This window comes from Myotis lucifugus, unplaced genomic scaffold (genome assembly GCF_000147115.1).
Source record: "Myotis lucifugus unplaced genomic scaffold, Myoluc2.0 scaffold_188, whole genome shotgun sequence".
Lineage (NCBI taxonomy): Eukaryota > Metazoa > Chordata > Mammalia > Chiroptera > Vespertilionidae > Myotis > Myotis lucifugus.
In genome coordinates this window covers 31962-58225 of record NW_005871236.1, presented here as the reverse complement: position 1 = coordinate 58225, position 26264 = coordinate 31962, and the positions used below count along the sequence as shown (strand labels likewise).

At 39.4% G+C, this 26264-nt stretch overlaps 1 protein-coding gene across 4 annotated transcripts in view; it reads left to right on the top strand.

Annotated features, from left to right (window-relative positions):
- CCDC191 (coiled-coil domain containing 191) overlaps nt 1-26264 on the top strand; it is a 67895-nt gene that overhangs the window by 10569 nt on the left and 31062 nt on the right. For 2 of the 4 annotated variants that reach the window (XM_014462701.2, XM_023760658.1), the window contains exons 4-8: nt 1987-2124; nt 5594-5772; nt 7542-7765; nt 12634-12787; nt 23881-24071. In XM_014462701.2, coding sequence (XP_014318187.1) covers nt 1987-2124; nt 5594-5772; nt 7542-7765; nt 12634-12787; nt 23881-24071 — 886 coding nt within the window. The remainder of the gene's footprint in view (nt 1-1986; nt 2125-5593; nt 5773-7541; nt 7766-12633; nt 12788-23880; nt 24072-26264) is intronic. The other 2 variants (XM_023760660.1, XM_023760659.1) reach the window with 1 other exon arrangement.

Sequence of the window (26264 nt, the reverse complement as noted above, 5' to 3'; positions counted from 1 at the left end):
TTTTACACTTAGTTTCTACTACCTTGATTCATTTTTCCTGTTTTATATATCATACATTCCTATCTATATTAAGTATCTTTTAGCATCATTCAATATATAGAAACACTCCATTCCCTCAGAGCTGTGTGATAATGCTAATAATGATGAAGGTAATGCTGAAGTAGACATTTTTCTTTGAAACCCCCTTGCCCTACCCATAAAAACTGTTCGATAATGATAATAATGATTAAGGTAATGCTAAAGTAGACATTTTCTCACCTATATATTTAAGAAGATTTTCTGGCTACCACTAAGAAAGGAATCCAAATGAAGTTGACTCCCAGGATATCCCACTCAGTTTTTATAGTCTTTCTCCTGTGTCAATGACCGCTCCTTCCTAGTTTCCTGGTGCCTTCTCTCTTCAGCCTCTTAATACTGGAGTTTCTCAGGGTGAGTCCTTCCTCCTTTGGCAACCTCATCCACTTCTACAGCTTTAAGTACCATTGTATGCTAACAACAACCATATTTATTTCTTCAGCTTGGACCTCTTCCCTGAAATACAGATTCATGTAGCCAATACCTATTTGACATCCCTATTTGGATGTCTCATAAGCATCTCAAAACTGAACTCAAGTTTAAAACTGAACTTATCTTCCCCCCAGACCTGCTGCTCCCTGGGCCTTCCCTGGCTCAGTAAGTGGTATCTCCATCCTTGCAATTGCTTAGGCCAAAAACCCATAGATTTCTTTCTCTCACATCTCACATTCAGTCCATCAGCAAGTCAAGTCAACTTCACCTCAAAACAGTATTTTTTATAATGGCCATTTTTAGCAGTCCATCGCCTTAACCACTCGGTCACCTCGTCCCGATATAATGGCCATTTTTAATACCTCCACTCCTAGGCCACCATCACCCCTCTCCTAGACCATTGCATTTGTCTCCCAGATGGTGTGCCCTGCTTCCGTGTGTGTCCCCTTATAGGCTATTTTAACATCGTAGTCGAGTGATCTCTGCTCACAACCCTCCTGTGGCTTCCCATTGCATTCAGAGTAAAAGCCAAAATACCTAGAATGGTGTCAAGAGTCTAAAGAAGGGGTTTTCAACCTCAGCACTATGGTAATTTTTGTTGTGGGTGCTGCTACCTTGTAAACATTGTAGGATGTTTAGCAGCATCCTTAGTCCCTACCCGCTAAATGCCAATGTCACCTCCCCCAGTATGACAACCAAAAATGACTGCAGACGTTGCCAGATGTCCACTGAGCACGATTTCACCCTAATCTAGAACCACTGCTCTAAACGATCCCCACATTACAGTTTCCTCCAACCTCCTTCACTCACTCCTCCCCAGCCACTGCCTACTTACTATTTCTCCAACACACTAGACCAGCCGTGGGCAAACTATAGCCCCGGCCCGTTTGAAATGAATAAAACTAAAAAAAAAAAAGACCGTACCCTTTTATGTAATGATGTTTGCTTTGAATTTATATTAGTTCACACAAACACTCCATCCATGCTTTTGTTCCGGCCCTCCGGTCCAGTTTAAGAACCCATTGTGGCCCTCGAGTCAAAAAGTTTGCCCAACCCTGCACTAGACGCTCTCCTGTCCTAGGGCCTTTGCATTTGCTTTCCCTCTATGTGGAATAATATTTCCTTTCATAGCCATGTGGCTCACTTCCTCACTTGCTTTCCTTCTTTGTTCAATTATCTTCTCAGTGAGGCCTCCTTTCACCACCCAATTTAAAAATATCAACATCTATCTTCCATTTCTTAAACACCTTTTCTCTTTCCCCGACTCTGTTTTTCTGACTTACTTGTTTATAGTCTCTCTTCCCCAGTTAGAATGTAAGCTTCATGGTCTGGTAGGTTTTATTTTTCCTGTTTTGTTCTAGAATAGCATGTGACACATGATCAGTGCTCAATTAATATTTACTGAATGAATGAAAACTGAATGAAGAAAGGTCTGTGAAGTAGCTGAAATATTAAAAGATGTTTTTGTTTCATTGATAGCTCAGGAGCTGGTCAATGACTGGTTAGACACCAAACTCAAGCAAGAACTAGCAAGTGATGGGGAAGCTGAAGACACTGTATCCAGTGTCCCTCCTGTGTTAGAAGCCAGTGGTCATTTGAAATATGACAGGTTTGATGGTAAGAACTGATCTAATCGGTCAAAGCTCTAACATCCAATTAATGTGTCTAAGAAGTCTTTTCATTTGTTTTGAATAATAAATGTTATTTGACTTTCCTGTGTGTTGTTTAGTTTTATAATTGGCTTTAATTTTTCTTGATTCAATTTAAATTACTTATCTATATTCTTAGTAATTCATGATGTTTTTTTAAATTAAAATATTCTATTATTTATAATTCTTACTAGAGGCTCGATGCACGAAATTCATGCAAGAGTGGGCCTTCCTTCCCCCGGCTGCCGGCATCAGCTTCCCTCCAGCACCCAGGACCCAGGCTTCCCTCCAGCCACCTGCACCCAGGACCCGGGCTTCCCTCGCAGAGGGAGACCCTGCCCACCACTGCAGCCTGCTGGTTGGTGGCCTGGGCCTCCCTCTTTGGGGCAATCATGGAGCCCCCCGATTGATTGCCCTGCCAGCCAGTGGCCTGGGCCTCCCTCTGCGGGGCGATCATGGGGCGATGGCCGGGCCCCCGACCAATCGCATTGCACCCGCCGTGGCTGGCCTGGCACCAGTGGGTATTCTAGCGTGGTCCCAGATGGTCATCTGGATGGTCGTTCTGCTGTTCGGCCGTTCAGTTGATTTGCATATTACGTTTTTATTACATAGGATAATTATAATAGTAAATAATGCTGTTTAAGAGTGCCTCTTCCTATATATTGTTGGATGGCTATTTACTTTAGAGACTACATTTAGACACCCGTATATCATTTTATATTTACAAAATGCTTCTTATATCTTTATAGGGAAAATAATTACTTGTACACAGAGCTAGTTAAATAGCTAACTTGTGATGATTCTTCAAATGTAGCCAAAGAGCCTGAGATTTTTCCCCTGAGCATAATGGTAGGCATAGTGACAGTAGTGGCAGCTCCTCATGCATTACTCATGCCTTGGTGAACTCACCTGGCAGCATTCCCCTTGTTCGGACGCTACAAATCCCCAACTCAGGAATCACAAAGTCATGAGTTCTTACAGTTAGAGGAATCCTTCAAGATTACCTAGTCTGAACTGTTCTCTTCACCCCGCAGATAGAGATCCTTCTCCAGTATACCTACGGTGGGGTGCTATAATCTCTGCGGAACACCTCCCAGGATGGAGAGGCTGCCCTGGGGAGGAGCCCATTCAGCTGTTGTGAGGCTCTGATCTCCACAGCATTCTCTCTCAGTTAGAAGAATTAGAATTTTGTCCTCAGTAACTTTTACCCATTAGTGCCACAGAAAATAATATTGTGTTCCCTCTTCGATCGATGTTTTTCACATCAGTGTTTCTCTCTCTGTCTATCTCTCTCTGTCTAAAACCAGTAGACATTTATCCTCAGGTGAGGATTTTTTTAAAAAAAAGATGGAGATTGGCAGAATGAATTAAAAATATGACATAACTATATCCTGTCTATAAGAGACACAATTTAGTTTCAAATATATAAATAGGTCGAAAGTAAAAGGATGGAAAAAGAAATACTGTGCAAACAGTAACCAAAAGAAAACAAGAGCAACTTACTAATATCAGAAAAAAATAAACCGAGATAAAAGAAATGCTATAGAGACAAAGAAGAGAGTTTTATAATGATCAAAGGGTCAATCCATCAAGAAAATATAAGTATTAACATACATATATACTTAACAAAAGTCCCCCAGCATGAACGGGAGTAGGGTGGGGAGGCAATGGGGGGTTAAGACACATATGTAATACCTTAATCAATAAAAAGTGACCCAAAATATGTGAAGCAAAAACTGACAGAATTGAAGAGAGAAATAGATCATTCAGTAATGACAACTGGAGGCTTTAAGACCCCATTTTTAATAATGTATGGAACTACATGGTGTACTAAACAGAACATCAACAGGAAAGATGTTCAATGTTGTGAGTCATTAGGAAAATGAAAGTTAAAACTACCATGAGTAACCACTTACACACCTTTTAAAAATGGTTTAAATTAAATATTGGTCAGGATGTAGAGGAACTAGAATACTTCCATATTGCTCATGAGAAGGTAAAATCATATAGCCACTTTGGGAAAAAAACAGTTTGGCAGTTTCTTGAAAAGTTTCTCTTCCCAAGAGAAGAGAAAGCATACGTTCATACAAAGACTTATATACAAATGTTCATAACAACTTTGTTTGTAATAGCCCAAATCTGAAAATAACCCAAATGTTTATCCACAGGTGAATGAGTGAATAAATTGTGATATACCCATACAATGGAATACTACTCAGCAGTAAAAAAAGATAAACTATTGATATAACATGGATGAGTCTCAAAATAATTATGCTGAGTAAAAGAAGCCTGACCAAAAAGAAAAAAAAGAGTACATAGCATATGATGTAATTGTTACAAAATTCTAGAAAATATAACCTAATCTATAATAATAAAAGCGTAATATGCTAATTAGACCAGACGTCCTTCCGGACGACCTACTGGACAAAGCCAGGGCTGCGAAGGAAGCCCGGGTCCTGGGTGCCTGCCAGCGGCTGGAGGGAAGCCCAGGTCCTGGGTGCCTGCCAGCAGCCAGAGGGAAGCCTGGGTCCCGGGTGCCAGAGAGAAGCTGGTGCTGGCAGCCGGGGGAAGGAAGGCCTACTCTTGCACGAATTTCATGCATCCAGCCTCTAGTCTATAATGACAGAAAGTAGGTCTGTGGTTGCTTGGGATAAGGCAGAGAACATGGGGAAGAGTGGGAAAGAGACATTACAAATAAGCATGAGGACCTTCTGGACGCTGACAGACATGCTCATTATCTTGACTGTAGTGATGGTTTACTGGTATATGTATGTCAAAAAATATTGTAAACTTTAAATATTTATGGTTTAGCCCTAGCCGGTTTGGCTCAGTGGATAGAGCATCGGCCTTCAGACTGAAGGGTTCTGGGTTAAAGTCCAGTCAAGGGCACATGCCCAGGTTGCTGGCTCGATCCCCAGTAGCGGGGGATGCAGGAGGCAGCCAATCAATGATTCTCATCATTGATGTTTCTATTTCTCACCCCCTCTCACTTCCTCTCTGAAATAAATAAAAATATATTTTAAAAATTAAAAATTAAAAAGTTTCCCTTGAAATGGAAGTCTGGCTTAAAAATAAATAAATAAATAAATATTTACAATTTTTTGTAAATTGTTAAGCCATTTTTTTAAAAAGCAGTAGAGGCCTCAAGGATGTTTAGATTAAAGTAATATATTTTAAATCTGACAGTGAGGGAGTCTTTAGTGACTTGGGTGAGGGCAATTCATGAGTAGAGGGGTTTTTTTTCCCCCTCTTAGTTGTAGTTAATTACTGAGGCCTATACTCATGCAATTGGCATTATCAGTTACTATTTATTAAACACTCACAATATTTTATTTTTATTGTACCAGGACACTTGCATTAGCCTTCCTTATATAAATATGGAAATTACATTAAATTTTTTAAATTTTTCTTTTTTGTCATTGTTCTGTTCCTTCCAGATTTATGTGGCTACTTGGAGGAAGAAGAGGAAAGTAGCACTGTTCAAAAATTTATAGACCATCTGCTCCATAAAAATGTGGTGGATTCTGGGATGTTGGAAGATATCGAAATGAGTGGAAACCACGACAAGAAGCAGCAGAAGGATCCTCGTCTTACCATGGAGATAAGACATAAGCAGGTGGGAGGGAAAAACAAAATTAAAATGGATAACAGGAAGCAATCTTTGTATAATACATTTAATAAGCTTAAATAAAGACTGAAGCCTTATTATGAAAAAGGGTGCCATCTGTCGTTTGGTTAGAAAGAATAAGAGTAAAATATAAGAACTTCAGAAGAAAAATAATGCTCATAAACTGAGGATAGAAAACTATTTAAGAAAACCCCAAAAAAGGAATAATTGAATTTGACCAACAGTGTTGGGCTAAACTTTATTAATTTGGATGTGGTTCTTCCTATTACAAATAGGTAGATTGGGTTTTGCTTGAATTTGGTTTTTGAATTGAGACATCAATATATTAATATCATGAATATTCTGTTGAATCTTAGAATGGTAATTCTTTTCTAGACAACTGAAAAATTCACTCATTTTGTGATAATTTGAAAGGGAGGACAGATCTGAATTAAATCTAGTTCAGCTGTTTTGAATTAGAAAGGCATATGGAAACTTTCTTTTCTCCAAAGGGAATAGTAGGTTACAGGAAAAAGATGCATCTGACACTTTGTAGAGGAGCTTCAGGAAATCAGAATGGCCCAGCCTTTGCCACAAGTCCAGAACTAAGACTGAACTGAATTAATGTTTATACACGTGTGCCACCTTTTTATAACACTGAATCTCTGATTGCTTTAAACCATAAAGTGTGCCTAATTGGCACTGGGATGTTAGGAAAACTGGGTAGAAGTATATCCTGGTTTAGATTTATGATAGAGAGGAGAAAAGAAGTTTCAATAAGAGATAGCCATTATCTAGAAGTCATAACTGGATGGTAAGATACAGGTAAAGTTAAATGAAGCAGGAGGGAAAGGACCACTCGTTAATTCATAGCTAGTCAAGCCTCTAAAGAATTAATAGGTTTTAAAAATTATTGTGCTTATTCAGAAATACCTGTGAAGTTCATGGTTTTGGTTTTCAAGTATGATCCAGAATCATCAATATACAATATTTAAATCATCATGGAAATGAATAAAAGATTGTGGTGTTCCTTAAGGCAATATAGATGCTCCTTGACTTATAATGGGGTTACAGCTCAATAAATATATCATGAGTTGAGAATATTATGAGTCAAAAATGCATTTAATACATCTAACTTACCACCTACCTACCTTAAACATGCTCAGGACACTTGCATAGCCTACAGGCGGGCAAAATCATCTCACTGCAGCTGTCAGCATCACGAGAAAGTGTCATGCCACATATCGCTAGCCTAGAAAAAGATCAGCATTCAGAATTTGAAGTATGGTTTACTGAACATGTATTGCTTTTGCACCATTCTAAAGTCGAAAAATTGTAGGTAGAACCATTATAAATCAGGGACCATCTGTAAATCATTGTTCTATCCTTTACAATGTAGCCTCCCCGAAATATTAATCTTTTCAAAATTATAAGTAGTATGCAGGCATGGCCTAAATAAATAGAGTAATTTGTAAAATCTTATTGATGAGAAATCATTACTAAATAAGAGTTCAGAACTTGGCAGCTGACCCATTAGATTTTCAATTTTTTCTTGGTACAGATTATTCCCTAATTGTTGAGAGTCATCTTAACTAACTTCACTTAAAATTTCGTATTGGTCCTTACCCAGTAAACAAATGAATTCTCTCCATTATTCTGATAAACGGTGGGGTTCTGGAGCAGAATAGGTCTATTCTGAACTTAAAATGTGTTCCACAGTTTTGTAAATCCCTTTCTACTTGAAAGGCTGCATTTTCCCCTTGTATTCTCTTCTTAAGGTAAAAGAAAATCGCTTAAGACGGGAGAAAGAACTGGAGCGCCAGAGAATTGAAAAGACCCTGAAAAAATCTGCCTTCTTAGAGGCTCAGTATCTGGTGCAAGAAGAGAAGAGAAGGAAGGCTCTGGAGGCCAAGAAAGAAGAGGAGGCAATTCAGAGGGAGATGGTAAAGCTGCGGAGGGAGATAATTGAGAGGAGGCACACAGTGCAAGAAGCATGGAAAATGTAAGCCAGCTGTGATGAGCAGTGTATTAAGCAGTCATTTTGGAAGTACTCCAAAGTCTTTTAAAATGCACAAACATTAAAATTGCAAAACACAACAGAGAAATCACCCACTATTCCACCATCTTAACAAATTAACTCTTTCACTTTTCCATGTATTTCTTCCTGGTCTTGGTCCTTTTACATATTTAATTGCAGCTATAAAGTACATCTAATTTGTTATTCTTTTTTGTGTTTCACTTATTATGCATTCATTGGTTGATTTTGTATGTGTCCTGACGGGATCAAACTGGCAACCTTGGCGTATCAGGACGACACTCTAACCAAATGAGCTACCCAGCCAGGGCCCTAATTTGTTATTCTGGTTGCAATTATCACATTAATTGGAGTCCTAAGATCTGTATCTTACTCCATTGAGTTCCTATACCAGTGATGGCGAACCTTTTGAACTCGGCGTGTCAGCATTTTGAAAAACCCTAACTTAACTCTGGCGCCGTGTCACATATAGAAAGTTTTTGATATTTGCAACCATAGTAAAACAAAGATTTATATTTTTGATATTTATTTTATATATTTAAATTTTTGATATTTATTTTATATATTTAAATGCCATTTAACAAAGAAAAATCAACCAAAAAAATGAGTTCATAGGTTTGCCATCACTGTCCTATACCATAATTTATGCAATGATCTCCCCTCCTTATACTCGTAAGCATTACAGCTATTTCAGATTTTTTTCACCAGTAGTGCACTGAGCATCCTTAAGCATAGAACTTTTCTATTCTTTTGAATTATATTCTTAGAAGTGTAATTACTGAGTCAAATGGTATAGGCCTTTTTATGACTCTTGAAATATTGCCAAACTGCTTTCCAAATGGGTTGGACTTATTTATACTATTACTGGCAGTAGGCCAGTTTTCCACACTTTTCTCAGCATTGAAGAGTATTATCATTTTCAACATGTTTTGCACTTTCAATAGGTATTATATTGGTTAGTTTGCATCTCTTAGGTTACCTGAACATTCTTTTTTTTTTTTTTTTACAGAGAGGAAGGGAGAGGGATAGAGAGTTAGAAACATCGATGAGAGAGAAATATCGATCAGCTGCCTCCTGCACACTCCCTACTGGAAATGTGCCCGCAACCAAGGTACATGCCCTTAACCGGAATCAAACCTGGGACCTTTCAGTCCGCAGGCCAACGCTCTATCCACTGAGCCAAACCGGTTATGGCAAGTTACCTGAACATTCTTAAGGTTTAATTGTGCCTCACCCTGTTGTGAATTGCATAAGTCTTATCTTCTGATCTCAGAGGGAAGAGGAGAGGAGGGAGGGCGGGAAGAGATTAACCAAAGATCTTATATGCATACTAGAGGCCCAGTGCACGGATTCATGCACCGGTGGGGTTCCTCGGCCTGGCCTGTGGGGATCAGGCCGAAACCGGCTCTCTGACATCCCCCAAGGGGTCCCGCATTTCGAGAGGGCGCAGGCCAGGCTGAGGGACCCCACCGGTGCATGAATTCATGCACTGGGCCTCTAGTCTTTATATATATAAGGCTAATATGCTAAGTGTCCCTCTGACCATCCAAACAGTCACTTTGATGCTCACTGACCACCAGGGGGCAGACGCTCAATGCAGGAGCTGCTGTGACATGCACTGGCCATTTACAAAGAAACAGCACCATGGACCTGGCGCCAACAAAGCAATACTCAGCTTCCTCCAAGTGGGACACAGGCCCCCCCACCACCCCGGAGCGACACCCCACCAAATCACAGCCAATGCTGCCAAGACCCCATGGCACAAAATACGGCCCATAGCCCAGCCCAGAAATGGTCACTGTGGGCACTGGGTAATGACATCACGTAGCAACACCCAGCTTCCTCTCCCTAGCGATTAGCCTCCTTCCAGTTTCTTCAGCCCAGGAAGACGACTTGCTTTATAGCCAGGTGCAAACATTTCACACTTTAACCAAATGTCTGTGAAGTGTTTTCCCGTGCCTCATCTCATTTGATCCTCACAGAAGTCCTGGAGTAGGCAGATAGGAGACTCGGTAGAATCCTATTTTCTTTACATTAGCTGGAAAACAGAGATTTAGAATGTTTAGAAACTTCACCCAACTGAAAAGAAGTAAGAAACGGTGGACCTTGAAAATGATTTCAGGTTTTCTCACTGGGCATAATATAGTCAAACACTACTGCAGTTAAATATTTTACCCTTTGTCTCCCTGCATGATCTACAATAATAATCTCCTTTGTGTTGATATTTACTGTTGTGTTGCTGACAATTACCTGAAAGAGAAGTTGGAGTTGGGGTGCTTCACTGGGCTGGAAAAAGTTTAGCTAAGTCAGAAAGCAGGTCTAATTAAGCAAGTTTATTCTATATCTTTAAAAGGCTAAGTTGACTTGTGCATGCACACTACATATAAAGCTCTTGCGCCAATTGCATGTGTGTCAATTTGGTTGACACTTCTATTATAGAAAAAGGGCGAATAGCGATATTAAAATATCTTTTCTAATTAATTTCCTTTCAATGTGCAGGAATCCATGCACCCGGTCACTAGTATCTAACATAAGAAGAAAAACAAAATAGTTCTCACAGGATGTAGGACTGTTAGGAATCTTCATGAAAAAATGAGCTTCAAAAATGAAATAACTGATGTATTTGTTGGGAGAAATAGCATTGATGTATGAGCTGCAAAAGCCTTGGAATAACGTGCCTGAAGTGGCTGAATACTCAAACTGAGAGGCCAGCAAGACTATTAGATAATCCCTCCCACCCTGTCAGCCCACACAGCTTTCCCCCTGTGTTCTTGATTACTCTCATTCTGCACCATTTGAAACAGCTCGGCAGTGGACTTGCACTTCGCTTTCAAGTGCCAGGCTCGGGCCTCCTCCAGACGCCATTCCTTTTAGAAAGCAGTCACCAGGGTTTCCGTGAGTTCTTGCTGAGGTCAGCCTTGCTTTTCAGATTGCTCTTAAGCCCTGACAAACCTAGGCAGACCTAAAATAAATTGTGAAGCAAGTAACATTTGATGGTAGCAGGAAGCTCTTCTCCAGTGGGCACTCAGCAGATGTTCACTGACCTGTCATTTCTTTTAAAAGTTAAAAAATCATACCCCGGTTACAGTGAGAGAGGAATTGTGCTATACTTCTAGGTGGATAAACTGATTTAAGCATCCCAGAAAGCAATTTGGCAATAAACAACAAGAGCTATAAAAATGTTGCTATCAGGACCTGGGAATTTCCAATTGTAGGGAAACTGCCCTAAGAAAATGAGCAGAAATCCAGACAAAGATTTGTGCACAAAGATAATTAAAGTAATACTATTTATGATAACAGGCATTAATAAATAGTGGAGGAATTAATAAACAACGATTCTGCAATGAAATAGCTCTGACATGTTGTGTGTTTTTTCTGGGAGGAATATAGATGGCTTGTATACCTCTCCACTTTTTCACAATGAGCAGATAATACTTTCACAACAGATACTTATTTTTAAAAATCAGATCCATGGCATTAGAACTGTATTTCTTTAAATGCCCACTATGATCTGCCTAAAACCATCTAGTACTGTGTCGTCGTGGCATTGGTAAGTTTGGAAAAAATTCAGTTAAATTGTATTGTTGGTAGGGTTTTTTAACTTATTTGTAAGCTAACCTAAATCTGCTTCATTGCATAGTTTCAAAGGAGCTTCCCTTAAGAGATTTATTAATTACAAAGGGAAAAATAGCAACTTTGTACTGGAGAAGCCACCTTAACCAAGTGATGGTTAACATCACCGGTAATAAGATATAACACTGTGTGCTCCCTTGTATGAGATAGGACAGTGGTCGGCAAAATACCAACTTCTGCGCATGGGCCATGAAGTTTCAATCGCACTGTACGTGCGCTCCCGCATGTGGTATTTTGTGGAAGAACCACACTCAAGGGGCCAAAGAGCCACAGTTTGCCAACCACTGAGATAGGAGAATTAGGGAGAGAATATCTGCAGAATACTCAGACATCCCTGTTTCAGTTTGAGTTCCCACAAATGTAAAGTGATGTGGAGAAAGGCTAGGTGACTTGCCTGAGTTTTCACAGCTGATTTGTGGCCCAAGTCCATGAATCCTGATTCCTGACTTGGTGTTATGTTTACTACCACATTAGTAGTATGTAGACCTTATTCACATACCTATGCAGCTTAATATACTCCAACAAGAAGGCAGTGGCTATGCGCTTACATAAATATAAGAGGGGTGACCTAGATGAGAAAGAATCGGTAATTGGGCGAGAAAGAGGATGACCAGAAAGATAAGCAGTGAAGTTACTAACAGACTCTTGTGACTTGCCCGAAAGCCTTTTCTTTATTTTTATTAAGTTCTGTATTTTCTCTTTTTAGCTCTTTCAGGATTAATATAAATTCTGTTCTTACTCGGTAACACCTGATTCTTTTATTATCTTTCTCCCTAGAAACCTTGTAAATGCCTTATTGTAAAAATCTCATTCCTTTTTTGTGCCACCCTTATGAGAAGAGAGAGAATTTATGTCTATGTTAGAGAATACCTAGTAGTTGTTAACTCTCAAAGTTTGATCACAATATCACTCAATATTAAACTCAATAAAAATACTTTACTAAAATGTCTATAGAGATGTCTACTTTTCAGAGTACATTATAACAATTTTATTTCATTTTACCTGTATTTTATTTTAAAAAGGTATAAACTAAGGCTCAAAAAAAAAAAAAACACAAACTACCCTATTATGTAGCTTTAAAGCCAGATCTAAAAATCTGTGTCTCCTGATGGAAAATTCAGTATTCATTCCACTATGGTCTGTTGTAATTACTCATTGTTAAGTCTGTTGTTCATGTGTGTATTTTTAAATTGTTATAATAGAGAGAAGAAAAAGCAAGAAGAAAGTTCTCCAAAATATCCAGAAAAAGGCATGTTTCAAGATGTTCATACTCTTCTGGAGGAAGAAAAAATGGCAAAAGAAAGAAAGAAGAAACTGAAAGAGTTCTTAATCCAAACTTACAAGGAAAATCACCAGGTGGGAATTGTAGTGTTTCTTTACTCAGCATTCTGTAGCATAAATGACAAAAGCTCCATCAGAGATGGGATAAAGCAACACTAAGCCCAACTGAGCCGATTTTTTTTTAAGCTAAACATATTTGATGGTGGCTTTTTAGACTGACGGTCAAGAAGTCATAAGAATTCAGATATAAAACAACAAGAGTTTGGTCAGAGTTTTGGCTTTAGGAATAAAGAGGGAAGTGTGGTAGGAGGAAATGTTAAGAATTGGGATTAACATTTTGAGAAAGATTGGCAAAGACTCTTAGATGCTGTGTCCTTCCTGAGACTGACAGAGTGGGTGTGACCTCCTGCAGTAACAGGTCAGATTTCTGAAAGAAAGTAGGAAGCAAATGAGTACTCAGGGGGCCATCTTGAGAAACATAAGGAAACAGTGCCATGATATATTACCCAACCAGTGAGAGATGAATGAGATATGTGTTCCCAATAAGATTAACTTTTAAACTTTATTGGGGAAGTCCACTATACAAGAAGAAGAAATAATAATGTGTGTTTTAGATGTAAGTGCTAGGTATGAATTTTAGACACATAAGAATTTTACAAATATAGTGCCCTGCTAAAACAGATTACTCAATTTTAGAAGGACCAGCCAGTGTATGTAAACATGAGATTGTGAATGAATTATCTCCACTTTGTCATAGATTCTGATTGATTTGAACCTATACTTTATTATTATAGTTTTTATTTTTATTTTTTTTAAATATATTTTATTGATTTCTTACAGAGAGGAAGGGAGAGGGATAGAGAGTTAGAAACATCGATGAGAGAGAAACATCGATCAGCTGCCTCCTGCACACCCCTTACTGGGGATGTGCCTGCAACCAAGGTACATGCCCTTGACCGGAATCAAACCTGGGACCTTTCAGTCCGCAGGTCGACGCTCTATCCACTGAGCCAAACCAGTTATGGCATATTTTTTATTTTTAAATAATCTTAGACATACAGAATAGTTGCAAAAATGTGTACACAGAGTTCCTGAATACCCTTCACCCAGCTTTCCCCAATATTAATATCTTGCATAAGCATAGTATAATTATCAAAACTAGGAGATTAACATTGGTATGATACCATTAAATACCATTAACTAAACGATAGCTTCTACTAGAGACCCGGTGCACAGATTCATGCACAAGTGGGGTCCTTCGGCCTGGCCTGCAGGGATTGGGCCAAAACCAGCTCTCCAACATCTCCCAAAGGGTCCCAGATTGCAAGAGGGTGCAGGCCAAAGCCGAGAGACCCCACCAGTGCACTATCGGGGCCAGGGAGGGACCGCGGGAGGGCTCCAGGGCGTGTCAGGCCCATCTCGCCCAGTCCCGATCAGCTGGACCCCAGCAGCAAACTAACCTACCAGTCGGAGCATCTGCCCCCTAGAGGTCAGTGTGTGTCATAGTGACTGGTCGAAGGAATGGTCAGACAATTAGCATATTAGGCTTTTATTATATAGGATTAGAATGTCACCAGTTTTTCTGTTATGTCCTTTTTCTGTTCTAGGACTCAGTCCATAATTTCGTGTTGCATTTAGTTGTTATGTCCATAGTCTCCTCCCAGTTCCTATCTTTCCTTATCTTTTATGATCTTGACCTTTTTGAAGAGTACTAGTCAGGCATATTGTAGAATGTCTCCCAATTTGGGTTTTCTGATGTTTTCTTCTGCTTAGATTGAGATTATGCATTTTTGGTAAGAATATTACAAGAAGTGAGGTTCTGCCCATCTCAGCACATCATATTGGGGGTACATAACATTAATATGTCTTCTTACTGCTGATGTTAACCTTGATCACTTAAGATTGTGTCTGATGGGTTTCCCCACTATAAAGTTACTATTTTCCCTTTGTAACCCATAAATGTCTTAGAGGAAATACTGTGAAATTATGCAGCTATCCTGCTTATTCTTAAACTTTCACCTATTAATTTTAGCATCTATTGGTGGATCTTGCCTGTAACAATTATATAATGTGATATTTGTCTAATGATAATTTTGTATTTCCCTCATTTTTCTCCATTTATTAATTGAAATTCTTCTAGAAGGAAAAACTACCTCTTCTTCCCCAGTTATTTATTTATTCATTTATTCAATAATTTGTCTGTATCAATATAGACTCATGGGTATTTATTTTATTCTGTGGGTTATAACCTAATATTTTTGTTGTTTACTTTCTTACTCAAATTGTTCTAACTTTGGCCATTAGGAAATGTTTCAAGTTGACTCTTTTGCCCTTTCAAAACACATCTTTTTTGGGTACTTCCTTTCTGTCTATCACAAGATGTTTTAGGCTAATCTTGTTTTTCCCTGTCCTAACCCTGGAATCAACCACTTCTACATGGAACCTGGTTCCTTTTATTGGAGAATAATATTTAGAAACCAAGATCATGGAACTAGGTATGTTCACTGCTCCTGGAGTGTCATTGTCTCTAGGCCCTCCCCTCTCAGCAGACATAATTGGGAAATATGTGTATGTATACAAACCCACACGTTCACACACATTATATTTATTTCTGTGGCTGTCAGTATGCATATTAAAATCCATGAGTTCACAATGGTGCCTCCAAGTCCAGTGCAACACACAGGGTCATACTATCCTTCCCCCTTCCTTATTTGTAACTTATTTCTGTATCTATCTGTGTATCCTATATAATAAAAGGCTAATATGAAAATTGACCGAATGGCGGAATGACCGGTCGCTATGATGTGCACTGACCACCAGGGGGTAGACACTCAATGCAGGAGCTACCCCCTGGTGGTCAGTGCGCTCCCACAGAGGGAGCGCCACTCAACCAGAAGCCCTGAGCTGGGCTCACGGCTGGCAAGCGCAGTGGCAGTGGCGGGAGCCTCTCCCACCTCCGCAGCAGCGCTGAGGATGTCCTGGAGTGGGCCTAAGCCATCAGTCGGACATCCCCTGAGGGCTCTCATACTGCAAGAGGGCGCAGGCCGGGCTGAGGGACCGCCCCTGAGTGCACAAATTTCATGCACCAGGCCTCTAGTATACAATAAAATAACTTCAACCCTAACCCAGCACCACAGGTTTTAGCATAGCCTTTCCTTCTTGCTTATCTAGAAGTTCTTTATCTGACAGTGAATAATCTGAAGCTTATTATCTAAATATATTTACTTACTTATTTAATCTTAGTATATTATAAAGTAGTTTCAGAATACCTAACCCATGTAACTATGGAAATAAATTTACTGAGTAGAGTATAATATTTATGCCATTATTTTTGTTTTTAGCCTTATTAGCCAAAATATTGTTTTCCAGAGTTACTTAGGTCCTCCTTCCTTTCAGTGTGATGATTGTTAGTGAACCTCTAATTTAGATTTCCCTGTGTATGGGTGTATCTGAGACATGGGGAAAATCTACCACAATGTTTGTCAGGCTTTTACATTGACTTGGCTGGAGATAGGATGGTCCTCAGGTAAATGCCATTGGAGTAGCAGGCCCTCTGGGCTCATTCTCTTGGTCCCAGCCCACATTCCTAGCCTATTCCCAAGGAGCCTGGAGCTGCCCTTGGGTAATGAAACTTGGATACTCAGCAGCCTAAATATGGCCACAGGATAAAAAGGGGAAAGATGCCTAGCTGCCTTGCAGTGAGCGGCTAAATAACAGGAAGCTCCTGTCAGCACCCTCAGAATGGGTCACTGGCACAAACCCAGCAGCTGTCTCTGTAGAGTATTTGCAAGAAGACTTTAAAGAATATGTTTTAAAGAGTTGCTCTAGTTTGGGTTCCATTAATTCCTGTACTTTTTGTGCTTTGGCTCTGGATTGTACCCAAACAAACTCCTTTTTTTTAAGATTTTATCTTTTTATATGTTTTTTAAATTGATTTCAGAAAGAGGAAAGGAGAGGTAGAGAGAGAGAGAGAAACATCAATAATAAGAGAGAATCATTGATCAGCTTCCTCCTGAATGCCCCCTTCTGGGGATTGAGCCCACAACCCAGGTATGTACCCTGACCAGGAATGACCCCGCAGTTCATAAGTCGACACTCAACTACTGAGCCACACCGGCCAGGCAACACCCCAAACAATCTCTTAACATCACATTTGGAGCATGTTATTTAATAGGAGACTTTCTGAGAGAAACAGAGCAGGCTCTCATTAAAACACAAGTTCAGGTGCAGCACTATTCATGCACCTTTCCCACACATTTCATTTCTAAGCCTCATTGTTTTATGAAAAAAATCTATAGATTTTTTATAGAAATTTTTTACTTCTAGCCTATCCTATTTTTTCTTTGATCTTACAGTGAAATCTCTTGGGGAGATTCAGCAATCCACATGTCATTGCTAATTAGCAGAAACAACACGAGGGATTATGAAGTTCTTACACCATTTGGAAAACAGCCTTCTTAATTTTGCACCCTATTCTGAAATACATTTCATGTTTTCTTAATAAGATAAGAAAGTCTACAATCTTTCCTACTTGTGAAAGTTGAAGAGAACAATGAAAGATGGGTTGACACTAACCTAAATCTTTATTCTATGGAACCAAAATTGCCTTTTGGTTGGGTTTTTCTGTTAGAGAGTCATTGTTAATGTGATGTTTGTGGCATTGTGCCTTCCAGAAGGTCACCCCAAACTAAACCAAGGAAGCATGGGTATGTATGGAAAAAAAGCCTGGATTTTTTTTCTGACAAGGTGATGAGAACTGTAGTTAAGTACCTCGTTTATAGCATGATTTCTTCCCAAAGATCTTAGTTTTATCAGGACTGCCTACACACTACTGAAGCAAAACAATTTCTGAACTGAAACATAGCAACCATCCTCTCAGCAATGTTGTCTGTTTGGGGAAGGAAATGAAGGAAAAGCCTCTTTGGAAATAAAACTACCGAAAAGAGGAATGTCAGGCACACATGAAGAATATTGGGAGTTGTGTAAATCTTTCCTCTAAGTTTATTGCCAAGGACCATGTGTGGTATACATATAGCCAACTCTCTGGACAACTTCCAAGTAAAATTCTAAGATTGGTAAGGAGGTTGTTTGTTTTGTTATTATATTCTTCCTTACCCTCATCCAACAAATAACCCAGGTTTCTTATTCTCTCAGAAGGGACACTGAGGGCCAATTTACACATTGCACTGATGTTTTGTTTTTCAAACATGAAGCCTTTTTTGATCCCACAGATTCTATTCATGTATATATGATTTTTTTTTCTTTTAAAAAAACTAATTAAATTCTTTTTTGAAATTTTAAGAAAAGAACCTTTGGCACAAATAAAGTTCATCCTCTAAATTTTTACAGAGTAGAATATCCTTTTCCCTAAACAGTAGACATTTCAGGTGAATATATTTATAAGGATCTTGAGACCAATGTGGGTGAGGAACAAATGACATCATATCATTGTCTTATTGTTGGACTACTGTAGAGGTGAATTGAGCATTTTGTCTAATATATTCTGAGGTAAGCTGTACTTTTGGCAGTGTGTGTGTGTGTGTGTCTGGGTGTCTGGGTGTAGGGGGCAGTGGGCAGGGAGTGGGGATTCATAGACGGGGGAAGAAGGTCTAGAAGGGGAAGAAAGGAAAGGAAAGAGAAAGTGATGAGGAGCAGTAAGTCTTCCTTCCCTCTTAAAATATGGTCCAGGCCACGTTGGGAAAGGAGCCTTATCTGAATGGCTGGTGATAGCTGTGTTACGGTCATTCTTCTTTAAAAGATCCCAGAGAGTCTTACTGGCTTTGAATTTACTGTATGGCAAGACTAAGCAATTGCTCTCTGAATTCTACTAGAGTGAAGCAGAATTAGCTCATTATAGCAGTATTATTGATTGAAACTTCTTAACAAAATTAAGAAGAATTTACAAAATGCCCTTATGTTAGCAATGCATATCGATGCTTTTATGGGTGAAATGATATAATGTCTGATGTCTGGGATTTATTTTTAAATACTCCAAAAAAAAAAAGTAGGGAGAGGAGAGATGAAACAAGATTAGCACAGTGTTGATAATTCTTTTTTTTAATTTTTATTAAATATATTGGGGTGACATTGGTTAATAGGATGATAATTCTTGAAGCTGAGTGAGAGGTTTAATTCTTCTGTTCTATTTTTGGATGTGTTTGTTAAATTTTTATAATTAGCATTTTTTAAGTTTAAAAAAGAAAGGAAATAAAAAATACAGATGTAAAAATCAGCATCACATCTTCCAGCATATAACAAGGATGTAGCTTTTTGTCCATAGCCAATAGACAAAGGTAGCATTTCACACAGCAACGGTTGTCAAGTTTAGGCCTCCAGATTTTTGCGTGGAACTCAACAGCATGTCAAGTCTTGGCACTGAGTATTTTCCCTAATGTGTTTAGTTATAGGAGCATATGTATATGGCTGAGGGTAGGAGACACAATGATTTCCTCTCTTTTCTTTTGAAAATTACAAAAATCAGGAGTAGGGTGCTTTGCAAGGTACCACTTTTCAGTGCTGCTCCTTCCTGGGGCATTTATTTTGCTAATATCCTCCTCTCTCCAACCCCAGACACTTCATATGGTCTGTGGCGTCTTTCACCCAGCTACAGTAATCCACAAAAGGAAAAAAGAAGTTGTGGATCGCTTCCTTGTATAGCAATAGAGTGTCTGTTCCTTTTGGCCTGGGAGCAGCAAGGAGTCCGGGCCCAGGGGAGAGGAGAGCTTGGTTCCTCACACTCGAGTCTTGGCCAACTCCTCTAGACCACTAGTTGCACCGCAGTTAGTTCCATTAAGTAGAAATAAATTGTAAACTTGTTGACATTTTTGTCCTCTTTACAATTCATTGTTTAGTTTTCCATAGCAGAGAATTCTGATGCAATTATCACTGAGCTTTCTGACAAAAGGGAAGTAGCTGAGGAATTTTGATGAGTTACCCACTTCATTAATCAGAACAAGCATCTCTAGTGACAGGGTTAAAATTACAATGAAGATTAGATAGCAAATTGCTGTTCCACCCAATGTCAATCACTCCCAGTGACAGTGGTGTGATTACACTTCAGGGAAGAGCCTTCTTGCCAACACAAGGAGGGCAACTTGAGTGCAGGTAATAAATTTGGCAGGGTGAACTATCATTTCTTCTCTTGAGCAGAATCCTTAATGACTAAATGATGTCTTGTAGCAGACTTTGAGAGGAGAAAAGCATTTCACTTAAAAAGTTTCTAAATTTCATTTTGTATTTTATTTTCGAAATTATTATAGATATGTACTCGGGAACAGTCTTTCCCACAGTGATTTCCAGTATTTTATTGACCTGTATGAAGCCTTATTTATCACCACAACTATGTAAAGAGATGTGGAAGTTAGTAAAAGAATGCATTACTATGCAGAGGTAGGCAAAAGTAGTTTTAAAGTTGTGAGTATGTGAAACATGGAGTTTATTCTTGCATTATTATTTATTTGTTAATTATATTATTTATTATTATTATTATTAACCTGCTTTTGCCCATCCCTGTATTTGAAAATCTATCAGAAATAAAAACATGGTGCAGAGGAAACTGAAGCTAGTAAGAATGGAGAGAGGTCAGACTGGTTGTCCAGCTAGTTAAAACATTAAGTTCTGTCTTCAACAGAGTATATATCTCTTCCAACCCAATTGTGGTTTTAAATACTAGTTCTGTTTCAAAGAGCTAAGAGATAAAGCACTATTATAGTTCTGGAGTGTAGAACCAAAGAGGAGAAACTGACCTGGGAGAGCAAGAACTTATAATAGAAAGGATGTAGATCATGACTATGAATGTGTGCCGCTTCTCGTCCCTTCTGAATCAGTGCTTGCATCTCCCAGAGGAGACAGAGAGTATTTTCCTTTCCCAAATGTTTTCCTTTAAGCAATTTGTGGGGCTCCTGTTTGCCTGAATAATGTTTGCTGTGAGTCAAGAATAACCAATTAGCTATTCTTCATTCATACTTTTATTTTTTTATTAAAATTTTAATGGGATTGCATTTTTTAGTAGGCAGGATAAGAACTAATAGCAAGCTGCCCGGCTGGTGTTGCTCAATGGTTGAGCATCCTATGAGCCAGGAAGTCACAGTTCGATTCCCAGTCCGGGCACATGCCCGGGTTGTGGGCTCAATCCCCAGTAGGGGGCGTGCAGCCAATCAACAATTCTCTCTCCTCCTTGATGTTTCTATCTATCTCTCCCTCTCCCTTCCTCTCTGAAATCAATAAAAAAACAATAGCAACCTGATGTTAAGAAAGCTGCCATTTGACACAACATGGATGGGTCTTGAGAATATCAGGCAAAGTGAAATAAGTTAGACAGAAAAAGTTAGGAACCACATGATTTCACTCATATGTGGAATATAAAACTGAAAGCAACAAATGAACAAACAAGATAATCAAACAAAAACTCATAGACGCAGATAACAGTATGGTGGTTACCAGAGGAAAAGTACATGGGTGGGGGGTAGTAAAGAATAAAGGGGGTCAAATATATGGTGATTTGACTTTGGTTGGTAGGCACCCAATGCAATATACAGATGTTGTATCATTGAATTGTACACTTGAAACCTATATAATCTTACTAACCAATGTTACTCAATAAGAAAGGGAGGGGCAACATTAGCCCTCCGGACAAAAAAGAAGTCTGTCACTTTCCTGCTATTAACTTCTGTGTAGTGAAACGGAATTATAGACCTTTAAAACTGATCATTTTGCTATCTAAATCTACACTTAAGTATTTTAAAAGAAATAGATTGACTGTAGAATTCATTCTTTTAAATTCAGATATGTTCTAGCCCTAACTGGTTTGGCTTAGTGGATAGAGCGCTGGCCTGCAGACTCAAGGGTCCCAGGTTCGATTCTGGTCAAGGGCATGTACCTTGGGTGTGGGCACATACCCAGTGGGGAGTGTGCAGGAGGCAGCTGATTGATGTTTCTAACTCTCTATTCCTCTCACTTCCTCTCTGTAAAAAAATCAATAAAATATATATTTTTTTAAATTCAGATGTTCTAGCAGTGCTTTTCTAACCCTAGTAAGTTATATATCAAGTTCTTTCTCTTTCAGCATTAAAAAAAAAAAAAGCAAAGAACATGCCTTCCTTGTGAGGAGAGACTTTTTGTCTAAGAGAGTAAGGTCGTCAGGATGCCAGAGTGTTTCCATGTTAGCCGTAGGTGTACCACTAACTCTTTACTTTGTGAATTTAGTCATTAGCCCTTCTCTACTTGAAGTTCAGCTTGGTAAGGTAAAGTATAATGATATCTGCAGTCTCCATTTTGTAATGATGGTCTACGAATTAATAAAATAGGACATGTAGGGTGCTTTGAACTTAGAGAGAAAAGGTATGTAGAAATCTAAGAAGGAAACTATTAGTAAATAGTGTTATTGTCAAAGTGGATTATGTTTGTGCTATTTCATCATTAGACATATTCTAGGAGATAAAAATCAAGTCATTCAAGAGGAATCTCTTAAATGAATCTCATAAGTAAAGGATATTTTCTTTTGACTATGGCACACAAGGGAACATTTTTTCATGATGTATTTTGCGGGATAAACAGATGTAATGCAAAAAGCATAACCCCTCCACCTGGCAGCTGTTTTTCTTCCTTGTTATGACTTAAGGATATTTTATATTCAGCAAATCTCCCTTCTGCTGTTTCTCTCTTCTTCCACCTTCTCTCCCTCCTACCGAATCTGAGATAAAGGTTCAGAAAATGTGCCCTCGTTTGACATAATGGAAGGGGAACAAGGGTTTATTAAAGTTTTCCCTGGTTTCTCCTGATGGGAAATAAAGATTTTGTATTTTGTCTAAATGGGAATATGACTGGTTTTCTATGTAGAAAATATTTCTGGCCAAGTGGATACTCCCTATGTTATCGATCTTTTAATTTATTCTCACTCCCTATGACACCTCAAAATCTATATCTTAAGCAACTTTGTCCAGAGTTTCCAAATTCAAACACAGTGGTGTGCTTACTAAATGTTGAAATAATGAAAGATAAGTATTTTTATAAAGAAAGAAGCAGTAAATCGGGTTGACCCTGGGAGGGCTACCAAGTTCTCGCTGCTAGACATCAGGCATCCCTCAGACCTCCCACAGAGGCACCTCCTATGAGGTTGCTTTCCATTTAGTGCTCCCCATACTTGGTAACACTCCCAGACTTGCCATTCCCATCTATGGAGCCGGGGCCTTTCCTTCCAGAGGCTCCCAGTCTAGTGCAAACCAGTGAACAGGTGATCGTAATGCAGTGTGTTGAGTGTCTTGACTGAAGAAAGCATAGATTGCTCTGGAAGGGCACTGACATTTGAGGGGAGTGGTGGGTAATAGGAGGGCTCCCAACGGGAGGTGACTCCTGAAGTATTCAGGTAGGGAGAGGAGAGAAGGGGAGGGAGAAATTAGGATGACCATAGATAGAAAACTGTGAAACGGTATGGTTAGTGTAAGGCCAAGAGATGAAAGTAATTTGATGTACCAGGAACATAAAGTTTGCTGTGAAAGTAGAAGATATAGACAAGGACTAGATCTCAGAGATTTTTCTTAGACAAGGGCCATGAGCACTTCTCTAGGGCATCCTTAGGGTCAGCAGACCTTGTCTGATTATTGTCACATGCATACTCAGGCAGCCTGAGTGTCTAATCTCTCTAGGCCTGCTCCACCAAGGCCCTAACATAGTTAGGGGTCACCCAGCTCAAGCTACTGTTTTTAGTTGTCTCGTTCCCACTCCATCCTTATGGGACCTCCCATGTTCATTCATGCAGGACATCAGCAGAATTAGTAACAGGGATGAATTAAATGGTTGGTATTGTAAATCCCAAGATAGCCTGGCACGGGAGATCCTGTTGGAAGCAGGTCTTTCAAGCCTCTCAAACAAGCCTTTTGTCTTAGACCTTAAATGTGACTGTTACTCCAGCTCCCCATAGAACTGGTGCCTTACAAGGAGGATGAAGTTTTAGTTTAAGTCATGAGGCTGAGAGTGCCTCAGTTGCATGACTTGAATATTTCTTGTCATTAGTAGCATAAAGTAATTGTGCCTGGTCTGTTCCCCTTCTATTAACACAACAGTTGCTAATTTTGTTAGAAAAAGTGTGAGGCAGAAATCTGAGGAGAGGGCTCTATTTTAGAAACACTAGTGCTGATCAGTGGTGATTTTACAAATGTTTCCAATTGTAGTGTCAAACGCGCTATTTCTCTGCCTGGCACAAGCTGATTCTTGAAAACAAGATTAAGCTGGGGAAAGCTGGAACTCTTTCCGACTGGAAGTTTCAACTGAAGATCCTGAAGGCCTGGAGAGACTACACGAGATCTCGGAGGCTGGAGCGGGAGACACAAGCCATGGAGCATGAGCTCAGGGAAGAAAACAGGTACCATTATTTACGATGAAAGCCCTTCTAGTGCATTTATCTAGGACAACTTTCCTCTTGATGAATCCAGAAATGAATTCTCAAACTCTGTTCTCTGGAGTCATCTCACCTGCTTATAAAATGTGCTAACAATTGTTTTCCGTTGCATCCCAAACTAGAAAAATTTAACTGAAAAGTATAAGCAGAAAAATCTATAATAATAAAAGTGTAATATGCTAATTAGACCAGACAGGCGAACGACCTTCCGGCCATTATTCAGGATGTCCTTCTGGACGCAGCCATGGTGGCGAGGGCTGAGGCAGAGGCAGTTAGGGGTGATCAAGCAGGCAGGCAGAAATGGTTAGGGGCGATCAGGCTGGCAGGCAGAGTGGTTAGGGGTGATCAGACAGACAGGCAGGTGAGCGGTTAGGAGCCAGCGGTCCCGGATTGCGAGAGGGTGCAGGCCAGCCTGAGGGACACCCCCATGCACGAATTTCGTGCACCAGGCCTCTAGTTACTTAATAAAAATATACTAATGTGCATGCTTTCCTTTTTTAAAGGAAGCAGGTATCATGCTTTTTCCCTTGTCCTCAGATGTAGCAGCATTTCACTTGCACTGTTTTACAATTCAAAAGACAGAGTTTGGTTTATAAGCCAGTAATTCACATTGGTAGAAATCACTATCTGCACATAGAATATTAATTAGGGACACCGAGAACATCCATCTGGGAGGACAGACCTGCCAAGAGTGATGCCTCCCATTCCCCCATCTTTTGTTCTTCATCTTGTGTAGAGGTTTTGACACCTTTTTATCAACTTCCTCTTATTCTTGTGAATGACAAAATTTGTCTTCAAGTAAAACTTTCTTTGCTCCATCTTCTTAAATACATTTTGTTCTTTTCATTTCCAAGTTTAACTTTCCATTCTTGAACCAAAATCACATATGTAGAAGGAACAATTTGTTGATTTGGGAGAGGGCAGTTCATGTTTTTATATTTGCTCACTTCTCTACCAACAATCCTGTTATTCATTTAGGGTGAGAAACTAAAGGGATGGTATATGAAAGCGTTGGGCATTGTTATGCAGAAGGGAAGGACACCCCTTAGAGTTGTACAACCATGTGACAACATTAGGCCCTGGGAAGGATCTGTAGGAGACTGATGCATGGCTCCTTGTCCTCAAAGAACTCACAATTTTGTGGGGAAAACAAGATCTAGAAACAGTAGAGCTATTGAATAGCATTATAAACTGTGTAAAGCATCCCCTCTGATAAGACCTTAGCAGAGGGAAGTGTCGCTATAACTAAGGAGACTGCTACAGAGTGCCAGGAAAGGTTTTATCAAGAAGATGGGTCATGAGCTGGGCTCTGTACAGTCAGTAGGATGCTCCTAAGTGGAAATGGGGAGACTGGGTTCGATTCCGGTCAAGGGCATGTACCTTGGTTGTGGGCACATCCTCAGTACGGGGTGTGCAGGAGGCAGCTGATCGATGTTTCTGTCTCATCGATGTTTCTGGCTTTCTATCCCTCTCCCTTCCTCTCTGTAAAAAATCAATAAAATATATTTAAAAAAAGAAGAAGAAGATGGGTCATGAGCTGGGCTCTGCACAGTAAGTAGGATGCTCCTAAGTGGAAATGGGGAGACGAGGTGATGGCATGGAGTGTAGCCATTCATATTGGCTGGAGATCATTAAGCATGTGGTTGTAAAGTTCATCAACTTGCAAAAGGCCTTGAATGCCAGGACAAGGAGTTTAAGTATTTTTTTTTTGTAAATAGAGGCAAATTCTTGAAGGTTTTTAAGCAAGAGGGGGGCCTAGTCAATTTTACTTTCTACAGTATGCTATAGAAAATTTTCATTAAAATAGTCAACATAGAGAACTCTTTCATAATTCATTTCTAAATTCTCAGGACCTAGTGATTGATATAAGGGATTAAGTCTAACTGAAATAGGAATAGCTGGAAATGGATTTGTTGGATAAAGAAAGGAAACTGGATGTGTTATAAAAGGGAAGCAACATGAGTAAGGGCATAAAGGAGTAGAAACTGAGATGTTAAAGTTAAAAGTGGCTTGTGAAGTTTATATGCCAGAAGACACCTGTAGAAAAAAAATCTAAAGAACTTGAGATTCCACTGCAATTAAACTTTAAATATAAAAACACACCACTGCCCTAACCGGTTTGGCTCAGTGGATAGAGCGTCGGCTGCGGACTCAGGG